This window comes from Myotis daubentonii, chromosome 5 (genome assembly GCF_963259705.1).
Source record: "Myotis daubentonii chromosome 5, mMyoDau2.1, whole genome shotgun sequence".
Lineage (NCBI taxonomy): Eukaryota > Metazoa > Chordata > Mammalia > Chiroptera > Vespertilionidae > Myotis > Myotis daubentonii.
This window is the reverse complement of record NC_081844.1, coordinates 31091515-31103123: the sequence shown is the minus strand read 5'-3', so window position 1 is coordinate 31103123 and position 11609 is coordinate 31091515. Positions and strand designations below refer to the sequence as shown.

General features: G+C 55.8%; 1 protein-coding gene across 5 annotated transcripts in view; it reads right to left on the bottom strand.

Annotated features, from left to right (window-relative positions):
• The window catches only part of PLIN4 (perilipin 4), a 13722-nt gene extending 2113 nt beyond the window's left edge, over positions 1-11609 (bottom strand). The window contains exons 1-7 of one of the 5 annotated variants that reach the window (XM_059697111.1): positions 11475-11609; positions 11287-11354; positions 10661-10808; positions 9747-9808; positions 3060-8088; positions 2772-2959; positions 72-134 (exon numbers count right to left, since the gene is read on the bottom strand). In XM_059697111.1, the coding sequence (XP_059553094.1) occupies positions 72-134; positions 2772-2959; positions 3060-8088; positions 9747-9808; positions 10661-10808; positions 11287-11337 (5541 nt within the window). In that variant the 5' untranslated portion in view covers positions 11338-11354; positions 11475-11609. Of the gene's footprint in view, positions 1-71; positions 135-2771; positions 2960-3059; positions 8089-9746; positions 9809-10660; positions 10809-11286; positions 11355-11441 lie in introns of all 5 variants that reach the window. The other 4 variants (XM_059697113.1, XM_059697114.1, XM_059697115.1 and 1 more) reach the window with 4 other exon arrangements.

Sequence of the window (11609 nt, the reverse complement as noted above, 5' to 3'; positions counted from 1 at the left end):
TGCAGGAAGAGGGGGAGAGGTGAGCAGGGGTCAGAGAGGAGAAGACCCTGGGAGCCTTGTCTTGTACATACCTCTTGGGTACCGGCTTTATCTGTCCATGGCTGTCCTTCTGGAGCCTGCTTGGCCTTTTCAATCTGTAAAGAGCCCAGCAGAGAAATGAGGGCTTTTGGCAAGGACCTTTCACACACTATCTCCTAAGAATGGCATGAGGAGCTGGGGTGGGTACTCCCTGGCCTGGAGCTGTGTGGCATGGTGGGAGTGCCACAAGTTTAGAGCCAGCTATCCCTGATAGGCCTGTCTTCTCTTGTAAAGTGGCAATAATCTAAATTCTCATGAGGTCTTCAGGGAAATCAAATAACAGATGATGCAATCTTGTCACCCCCCAACTCTAAGCCCTCATGTGGCCCCCCATTCCCTGTTGGATAAAAAAAACACCTCCCTCTGGTCTGCACAATCTGCCCCCAAGGCATCTCAGACCTCATCTCCCGCTAACACCCCATCATGATCACTGTACATCACTGAACCCTAGATCCCTGGGCTCCCTCTATCCCGTCCCCACCTTCACTTCATCCTGTCACCCCAGCTGCCTTTCTGTTCCTTGAATACATAGCTTGTTATTGGGCACTCTGGTGTTGTTTTTTAATTGATTTTAGTTTTTAAAAAAACGTTTTTATTGATGAGAGAGAGAGAGAGAGAGAGAGAGAGAGAGAGAGAGAGAGAGAGAGAGAGAGAGAGAGAAACATCAATAAGAGAGAAACATCAATTGACTGCCTCCTGCACACTCCCTACTGGGGATGGAGTTCACAATCCGGACATGTGCCCTGACTGGGAATCAAACCCATGGTTCATAGGTCGATGTTCAACCACTGAGACATCTTGACCAGGCTTACATTGATTTTAGAAAGGAAAGGAGAGAGAGAAAAAAACATTGATTTGTTCCGCTTATTTATACATTCACTAGAGGCCCCGTACACAAAATTCGTGCACGAGGGTGGGGGTGGGGGTCCCCTCAGCCCAGCCTGCAAGCTCTCCAATCCGGGACCCCTTGGGGGACATCCCTCTCACAATCCTGGACTGCTGGCTCCTAATCGCTCACCTGCCTGCTTGTCTGGTCGCCCCTAACTGCCTCCCCCACCGGCCTAGTCATCCCTCATTGCCCCCCCTGCCAGCCTAATTGCCCCCAACTGCCCAACCCCCCCCATCCTGGTTGCCCCCAACTGCACCCCCCCCTCGCCGGCCTGGTCGCCTCTTACTGCCCCCCCCCCCCCCCCGCCGGCCTGGTCATCACCAACTGCCCCCCTCTGCCAGCCTGGTTGCCCCTGACTGCCCCCCCTGCTGGCCTGGTTGCCACTCACAGCCCCCCCCTCCCCCACCGGCCTGGTCGCTCCATGCAGCCTGCTGTTCAGTCGTTTGGTCATCCCTCACTAACCCCCCTGCCGGCCTGGTCGCCCCACACAGCCTGCTGTTCAGTCGTTTGGTCATCCCTCACTAACCCCCCTGCCGGCCTGGTCGCCCCACACAGCCTGCTGTTCAGTCGTTTGGTCATCCCTCACTAACCCCCCTGCCGGCCTGGTCGCCCCACACAGCCTGCTGTTCAGTTGTTTGGTTGTCCCTCACTAACCCCCCTGCTGGCCTGGTCGCCCCACACAGCCTGCTGTTCAGTCGTTTGGTCATCCCTCACTAACCCCCCTGCTGGCCTGGTCGCCCCACACAGCCTGCTGTTCAGTTGTTTGGTTGTCCCTCACTAACCCCCCTGCCGGCCTGGTCATAGGCAGCCATCTTGTGAGGGTGTGAGGGTTAATTTGCATATCACCTCTTTATTATATAGAATTGGTTGATTCTTATATGTGATCTGACCGGGGATTGAACCTGCAACCTTGGCATATTGGGATGATGCTATAACCAACTGAGCTACCCAGTTAGGACTGGGCACTCTCTTCTTATGGTCTCCACTTCTCCCCAACTCTGCATGGCTCTCTCCTTGGCATTCACAATGTGGCTCAAAGGGGCGCTCTCCTGCCCAGCCCAGACCCTCTGTCTACATGGTTGTCTTGTTTCCTTCTTTGCATTCCTTTTTGTAGGTACAGCATTCCCCTCTTATGGTGAGTTTCACTTTCCACAATTTCAGTTCCTGCAGTCAACCACGGTTCAAACATATTAAAGGAAAAACTCCAGAAATAAAAAATTCATAATTTTTAAATGGCACGCTGTTCTGAATAGTGTGATGAGATCTCAAATGGCCCTGCTCGGTCCCACCAGGGGCGTGACCCATCCCTTTGTCCAGTGTCTCCACTCTGTAGATGCCCCCACCTATTAGTCACACAGTAGCTGTATCAGTTATTAAATCAATTATTGGGGTATCACAGTGCTCATGTTCAAGTCACCCTTATTTTACTTAATGCCACAGTAACATTACTTATAATATGTTATAATTGCTCTATTTTATTATTACTGTTAATCTCTCACTGTGCCTAAATTATAAATTAAATTTTATCATAGGTATGTATGTATGTGTAGGAAAAAACAGTATATTTAGGGTTCAGTCTATCCATGGTTTCAGGCATTCACAGGGGGTCTTGGAATGTCTCTCCCAAAGAAATGGGGGACTACTGTATTTGGTTTGGTTGTACATCTCCCTCTCTGGGACACAAGCGCCATGAGAACAATCTATGGCCATCTTAGTGGCTGAGATGTCGGGTCACTGCCTGTGGTAGGGGAAACCATGGGGAGATATTCTGAGAAAGGCACCCTGGAGAGGGGAACACTCTTACCAGCCTGATGGAGTCCTCAAGCTGGGCCATTGTGGCCCTAGCCTGGAACTGGCCATGCTGCAAATGGCTCAGGGTATGCTCGAAAGCCCGCTGGCGAAAGCCGTGGGCCAGGTCACCAAGACGCACGAAGTAACTGCTCTGGTCTGCTGCGGGCACCCTGGGCCCAGGCTCAGAAGCCACCAACTGAGCTGGAAGGGAAGATGGGATTACTCAACCTGAGTCCCCTTGTGGCATCCAGATCTTGGGTTAGACAGATGACAAGCACCCACTAGGACCGCTAGTCCTTACCTTGCTCCTCCGCGTTCATGGGGTGGAAGATCGCCCCCAGTTCCTCTGGGAGTGTCATGAAGCCCATGACACCTTCATGGCTGTGCATGGTGGCCATGCACCCCGCATCCTCTGTGCCCAGTGAGGTTCCTTGTGTGAATGCTGCCACAGTGGAACTAAGGCTCTGGGTACTTGCAATGGCTTCTGTGGCAAGGACATGGCTTGCACAGAGAGTGTCTGGGAGGCTGGAGACCATGCAGGATGAAGCCTCCAGGGGGTTCAGCACAGTTTGTTGCCCAAATTTGTCGGTCTCCTGGTCATTGGTGAGTCCACCATAGGAGCTTTCCCCAGCACCAGGTAACCAATTCTGTATAGTGCCCAGACCAATCTGGACAGCGCCCTTGGTGAAACCCATTGCCCCATTGAGGCCAGTGGATACTGTGTCTTTGGTGCCAGTCAAGAAGGTCTTGGAGGTGTCCACACTAGTCTGGACAGCACACTTGGCCATACCCGTTGCCCCAGTGAGTCCAGTGGACACCGTGTCTTTGGTTCCCTTAAGAACAGTCTTTGAAGTATTTATGCCAGTTTGGGCGGCACCCTTAGCTACACCCATTGCCCCGGTGAGGCCAGCGGACACTGTGTCTTTGGTGCCAGTCAGGACTGTCTTGGAGGTGTCCACACCGGTCTGTACGGCACTCTTGGCTACACCTACTGCACCGGTGAGGCCAGCGGACACTGTGTCTTTGGTGCCAGTCAGGACTGTCTTGGAGGTGTTCACACCAGTTTGGATGGCACCCTTAGCCACACCCACTGCTCCGGTGAGGCCAGCGGACACTGTGTTTTTGGTGCCAGTCAGGACTGTCTTGGTGGTATCCATGCCAGTTTGGACGGCACCCTTGGCTACGTCCATTGCTCCCGTGAGGCCAGTGGACACTGTGTCTTTGGTGCCAGTGAGGACCGTCTTGGTGGTGTCCACACCAGTCTGGACAGCACACTTGGTCATACCCATTGCCCCGGTGAGGCCAGCGGACACTGTGTCTTTGGTGCCAGTCAGGATGGTCTTAGAGGTGTCCACACCCGTCTGAACAGCACCCTTGGCCATTCCCATTGCCCCGGTGAGGCCAGCGGACACTGTGTCTTTGGTGCCAGTCAGGATGGTCTTAGAGGTGTCCACACCCGTCTGCACAGCTCCCTTGGCCATTCCCATTGCTCCAGTGAGACCAGCGGACACTGTGTCTTTGGTGCCAGTCAGGATGGTCTTGGAGGTGTCCACACCAGTCTGGACAGCACTCTTGGCCACACCTACTGCACCGGTGAGTCCAGTGGACACAGTGTCTTTGGTGCCAGTGAGAACCGTCTTGGTGGTGTCCACGCCAGTTTGCACGGCACCTTTGGCCACACCCATTGCTCCAGAGAGTCCGGTGGACACTGTGTTTTTGGTGCCAGTTAGGATGGTCTTGGAGGTGTCCATGCCAGTTTGGACGGCACCTTTGGCTACGTCCATTGCCCCCGTGAGGCCAGTGGACACTGTGTCTTTGGTGCCACTGAGGACTGTCTTGGTGGTGTTCACACCGGACTGGACAGCACCCTTGGTCATACCCATTGCCCCGGTGAGGCCAGCGGACACTGTGTCTTTGGTGCCAGTCAGGATGGTCTTAGAGGTGTCCATGCCAGTTTGGACGGCACCCTTGGCCATTCCTATTGCCCCAGTGAGGCCAGCAGACACGGTGTCTTTGGTGCCAGTCAGGATGGTCTTAGAGGTGTCCACGCCAGTTTGCACGGCACCTTTGGCCACACCCACTGCCCCGGTGAGGCCAGTAGACACTGTGTCTTTGGTGCCAGTCAGGATGGTCTTAGAGGTGTCCACACCCGTCTGAACAGCACCCTTGGCCATTCCCATTGCCCCGGTGAGGCCAGCGGACACTGTGTCTTTGGTGCCAGTCAGGATGGTCTTAGAGGTGTCCACACCCGTCTGAACAGCACCCTTGGCCATTCCCATTGCTCCGGTGAGGCCAGCGGACACTGTGTCTTTGGTGCCCGTCAGGACTGTCCTGGTGGTGTCCACGCCAGTTTGGATGGCACCTTTGGCTACACCCACAGCCCCAGTGAGTCCAGTGGACACTGTGTCTTTGGTGCCAGTCAGGATGGTCTTAGAGGTGTCTACACCCGTCTGAACAGCACCCTTGGCCATTCCCATGGCCCCGGTGAGGCCAGCGGACACTGTGTCTTTGGTGCCAGTCAGGATGGTCTTAGAGGTGTCCATGCCAGTTTGGACGGCACCTTTTGCTATGTCCATTGCTCCCGTGAGGCCAGTGGACACTGTGTCTTTGGTGCCAGTTAGGATGGTCTTAGAGGTGTCCACACCAGTCTGGACAGCACTCTTGGCCACACCTACTGCACCGGTGAGTCCAGTGGACACAGTGTCTTTGGTGCCAGTGAGAACCGTCTTGGTGGTGTCCACGCCAGTTTGCACGGCACCTTTGGCCACACCCATTGCTCCAGAGAGTCCGGTGGACACTGTGTTTTTGGTGCCAGTTAGGATGGTCTTGGAGGTGTCCATGCCAGTTTGGATGGCACCCTTGGCTACATCCATTGCCCCCGTGAGGCCAGTGGACACTGTGTCTTTGGTGCCAGTGAGGACTGTCTTGGTGGTGTCCACACCGGTCTGAAGAGCCCCCTTGGTCATACCCATTGCCCCGGTGAGGCCAGCGGACACTGTGTTTTTGGTGCCAGTCAGGACTGTCTTGGTGGTGTCCATGCCAGTTTGGACGGCACCCTTGGCCATTCCCATTGCTCCAGTGAGACCAGCGGACACTGTGTCTTTGGTGCCAGTCAGGATGGTCTTGGAGGTGTCCACACCAGTCTGGACAGCACTCTTGGCCACACCTACTGCACCGGTGAGTCCAGTGGACACAGTGTCTTTGGTGCCAGTGAGAACCGTCTTGGTGGTGTCCACGCCAGTTTGCACGGCACCTTTGGCCACACCCATTGCTCCAGAGAGTCCGGTGGACACTGTGTTTTTGGTGCCAGTTAGGATGGTCTTGGAGGTGTCCATGCCAGTTTGGACGGCACCTTTGGCTACGTCCATTGCCCCCGTGAGGCCAGTGGACACTGTGTCTTTGGTGCCACTGAGGACTGTCTTGGTGGTGTTCACACCGGACTGGACAGCACCCTTGGTCATACCCATTGCCCCGGTGAGGCCAGCGGACACTGTGTCTTTGGTGCCAGTCAGGATGGTCTTAGAGGTGTCCATGCCAGTTTGGACGGCACCCTTGGCCATTCCTATTGCCCCAGTGAGGCCAGCAGACACGGTGTCTTTGGTGCCAGTCAGGATGGTCTTAGAGGTGTCCACGCCAGTTTGCACGGCACCTTTGGCCACACCCACTGCCCCGGTGAGGCCAGTAGACACTGTGTCTTTGGTGCCAGTCAGGATGGTCTTAGAGGTGTCCACACCCGTCTGAACAGCACCCTTGGCCATTCCCATTGCCCCGGTGAGGCCAGCGGACACTGTGTCTTTGGTGCCAGTCAGGATGGTCTTAGAGGTGTCCACACCCGTCTGAACAGCACCCTTGGCCATTCCCATTGCTCCGGTGAGGCCAGCGGACACTGTGTCTTTGGTGCCCGTCAGGACTGTCCTGGTGGTGTCCACGCCAGTTTGGACGGCACCTTTTGCTATGTCCATTGCTCCCGTGAGGCCAGTGGACACTGTGTCTTTGGTGCCAGTTAGGATGGTCTTAGAGGTGTCCACACCCGTCTGAACAGCACCCTTGGCCATTCCCATTGCCCCGGTGAGGCCAGCGGACACTGTGTCTTTGGTGCCAGTCAGGACTGTCTTGGTGGTGTCCACGCCAGTTTGGATGGCACCTTTGGCTACACCCACAGCCCCAGTGAGTCCAGTGGACACTGTGTCTTTGGTGCCAGTCAGGATGGTCTTAGAGGTGTCCACACCTGTCTGAACAGCACCCTTGGCCATTCCCATGGCCCCGGTGAGGCCAGCGGACACTGTGTTTTTGGTGCCAGTCAGGATAGTCTTGGAGGTGTCCACACCAGTCTGAACGGCACTCTTGGCCACACCTACTGCGCCGGTGAGTCCAGTGGACACAGTGTCTTTGGTGCCAGTGAGAACCGTCTTGGTGGTGTCCACGCCAGTTTGCACGGCACCTTTGGCAACACCCATTGCTCCAGAGAGTCCGGTGGACACTGTGTTTTTGGTGCCAGTTAGGATGGTCTTGGAGGTGTCCATGCCAGTTTGGATGGCACCCTTGGCTACATCCATTGCCCCCGTGAGGCCAGTGGACACTGTGTCTTTGGTGCCAGTGAGGACTGTCTTGGTGGTGTCCACACCGGTCTGAACAGCACCCTTGGTCATACCCATTGCCCCGGTGAGGCCAGCGGACACTGTATTTTTGGTGCCAGTCAGGACTGTTTTGGTGGTGTCCATGCCAGCTTGGACGACACCTTTGGCCACACCCACTGCCCCGGTGAGGCCAGTGGACACTGTGTCTTTGGTGCCAGTCAGGATGGTCTTAGAGGTGTCCACACCCGTCTGCACAGCTCCCTTGGCCATTCCCATTGCTCCAGTGAGGCCAGCGGACACTGTGTCTTTGGTGCCAGTGAGGACTGTCTTGGAAGTGTCCATGCCAGTTTGGATGGCACCCTTAGCCACACCCACTGCCCCGGTGAGGCCAGCGGACACTGTGTCTTTGGTGCCAGTCAGGACTGTCTTGGTGGTGTCCAGGCCCCCCTGAACAGCCCCTGTTGCCATATTCACAGCACCGGTCACTCCACTGCAGATGGTGTTCTTGGTGTCAGTCAGCACCATCTTGGTGGTATCCACACCAGTCTGAAAGGTCCCTTTGGCTATATCCACTGTCCCTGCGACCCCACTGGCCACAGCCTCCTTGGTTCCAGTGTGCTCAGGTCGGGACACGCCACGAGCTCCCTGAAGCACACCTTTAGCTGAGTCTGTCACGTTGGCCACTCCGGAGGAGATGGCGTCTTTCGTTTTGGTCATCGTGGAGCACACCTGGTCCTTCACCCCAGAGATCATCTGATGAGAAAGGACATGTGTGGTCAAGAGCAGAGCTGGGAGGCAGACTTCTGCCAGCCTGATTCCTGATGGGCCTGGTAAGTGATATCTGTCACCCAGAGGCCCTGCCTCCTTCTTCCCACCCGCGAGGCACCCATGGCCTTTAGGACACAGCCTTCACAAGCCCATCACTACGTCAAATCACTCCTCTGATCCAATAGGTCCCCTGCTGACAGCGGGTCCCTAACACCTCTGCAACCCTTGACAAGGTGCCTTGGTGGTATCCATGCCTTAGGCTCAGCAAGCCATTGAATTACGTTTTTTTCTTTTTTAGCAGAATTTGAGCCTGGTTTCCCCATTACAGTGGGGAGACCAAATTGTTCGTTAAAATGAATGTATTCAACTAAGAAGGGAATAAACATTTGGGAAAGTGGTAACCACACAAGTACAGGGACAAGTATTGGGTTCGAGCCATAGGAAATTGTCAATAACTAATTATTTTTAACCTACCCAATGGAAGTTTCAACCAATACCAGGTTCAGCTTCCCCCCCCCCCCCCATCTCCCCGGAGACATTGGGCAAGTTTGGGGACATCTGTGATTGTTGTGACTGGGGCACAGGGCGCTACTTACATTGATTGCCTGTGGGCCTGGCATGCTGTGCAACACCCATAGTGCCCAGGACAGACCCACAACCAAGAATGAGCCTGCCCCAAATAGCCACAGTACTGACATTGAGAAGTTTATTCTCACTGCCTGCTTCCTGCCCAGGATTAAATCAAGTGGGCACCTTGGGATCTGTGCCCACAGAGACCCAGGTTCAAATCTCGGCTTTACTGCACTCGCTGTGTGAAATCCACATTCCCCTCTCTGAGCCAGTTTCTGAAAAGTGATTAAAATAGCACCACTTTCAAGGATTATCTGCACTTTGCAGATAGTAGGTGTTCAGTTAACATGAGTGGAGAGGAGCAGAAAAGAATTGCATAAATGGAGAAGGGGCGAGGGGTCTGTTTTAATTTCAGCCAGAAGGACCTGTCGAGGTTCTTCCCCTTCTGAGATGCTCCGATCTGCTTGGGCTGAGGGCAGAGGGAGACTAGGAAGACCAGAGTGGGGCCATGTGCTGGGCGGAAGAGTTCCTATCAGGGCTCGGCACCCTCTGTGGCTCAGCTGGCTTACATCAGTCCCTCCACTTGGCCCAGCCTTGGGGACAGGATAACATGGGCGGTCCCCATGTATTCAGGACCAAGGGTGGATACAGCGTTGGTGTAGTTCAGCCTCTGACTGCCCCTGGGTTCAAGTCGCAAACTACCATGACCTGCTATATGACTTTTGGCAGGCGGCTCAGCTTCTCTGTGCCTCAGCTGTCGTGCGGGGTACTACTTACTCCCTTCCTCACAGGGTGGTTGGGAGGATTAACTATTAAGCAGTACGTATAAAGCACAGTGTCCAGAGCCTGACACATGGTGAGTTGCTGCTGTTTGGTTCCCATCATGCTAGACAGAGAGTGAGGGGCGGGCTGTAGTTTGGAGCCTGTCCATGTGGGCAGTGAGGCAGTATTGCACCCATTTCACAGATGTGGCAGTGGAGGCTTAGAGGGATGTCTGCTCTCTCCTTGGGCAGGAACCAAAACATTCCCGAGGGAGGCAGAGGCCATCAGACCAGACTCTGACAGCCACTCACCTTGTCTGAAGGCGACGGCAGCTTTTCCACCTCCCTGGCCATCTGCTTCGGGTCGGTAGCTGCTACGGGGACAGAAGCTGGTCAGGCACCCCAGGGAATGCGAGGGAAGCGGGCTGGCATCAGCTGCTCTGGTGCCCATTGCGCAATTGGCGGGCACAGCCCAAAAGGTCAGGAATGTCCCAGCCACTCCGCCAGGGACAGCAGGAGGTGACATCTATGGCCACGGGCTTGGCTCCTTTTGACCCCCCAGGACCTCAGTCCCCTGGAACCGAGGATCTCCCTAGTGTTTTCTCCACCTGAGTCCTGGGTGCTGGACACCCACCCCGGGAGATTGCAGGGAGAGGAGTCAGGGCCCCGCCCCACCTCTGCTACAGCTGGCAGTTGCCTGTCAGGCCTGGGTATGTGGAGCAGAAGTCAGCTGCCAAGGGCTCGGCCCAGAATGAGGCCCAACCCGGGCAGCCACCCAAACCTGGGTCGTCTCCCCCTCCCCTACGCCTGCACCAGCCCCCCGATGTGTCCCGAGTACTCTGGCTGAGTAACGAGGGTGGGGAGACCCCCAGGATTGCCATCCCTAACAAGGTCTGCCCGCAGAACACCCAGGCCCTGGTCCACAGGCATCAGAAATGGGTGATGGGGAGGTGGGGTGGGGGTGGAAAGTGTGGGTGGTACTGAAGGGAGCTAGGCTGTGTTCACACCCCCACTTTTGCTGATTATGCACCTTGGGCCACTCACTTGCCATATTTATGCCTCAGTTTCCTCATCTGGTGCTAAATGAGTGTTGGCAGTCATGCAGTGTCTATTTAGATGATGCAGGCACATAGGAAATGTCCCAAAGTGGCCCGAAGTCCCTGCTAGGGGATTTCCTATTCCTGGAGTCTCCCCAGACCCCCCACCCTATCGAGCTGTGTACTCACCCTGGGCCTGGGGATGGGCGGCCTCGGGGGTGGGAGTACCTGTGGGATCAGCTACTGGCTGGGCCTCTCCTGCTGAGCTGTGAGCGTTGGCCACCAGGTTCCGGGCAGAACTGAAGCCAGGCAGGAACCCCAAGAAGTTGCTCAGGGTCTATGTGGGGAGGGGACAGCATGAGCAGGCTGGGCCGAGACGGGATGGGGTGGGGGAAAGCATCAGGCAACCCTGGGCTTCCACACCTCTCAGGCTCTTGTTTTTGGGTGACCTTGAGTTTCAGGCCTCAGTTTCCTAGTCTGGACAATGGGCAGATGCAGCCGGCCTCCCATGGAAGGAGGAAAAGGTCCTCCTTTGAGTCTCCAAGGCCTTCTTCCACAGCCCCCATTTCACAAATGGGGAAACTGAGGCTGAGAGAGGTGCTGTGGCTAGCCGAGGGTCACAAAATAGGAAAGGAGCTGAAGTCTGCCCCCACCCCCAGCTTGGGACAGGAGGAAGAGTTAGCACCTTGGCTCTCAGAGCCCTCCCACCCCACCCAGAAAACTCCCAGATCTGAGGGCTGTGGCGGTCACCTTTGTAAGGTTCTGGGGGTCTCCAGGCCGTAGCAGGGATCTCCCCCTCCCATACCTCTCCTCACCTTGCCCTTGGATTTGTGGGGCTTCCGGCCTCCTTCCTCTTGAGCAGACATGTTAATACTCTAAGCAGCTGGGAGGGGGCAGAGATGGTTCATAAATGGGGTTCCCATGCCTCCTGCCCCACACCCATAGCCCCCAGACTTTCCCTGACACCCACCTGGAGACCTTGCCTCACCCTGGCATTGCTCACCTGGACTGCGAGAGGGTCCTTTGGAGTGACTGGCGGCGCAGCTGGCAGCTGGCTCTGCTTTCAGCTCCCAGGCCTTATAGGGTCTGGGGCAGGCGCAGGCCTGGCCTGCAGAGGCAGGCAGCCAGCCTGCTGGGG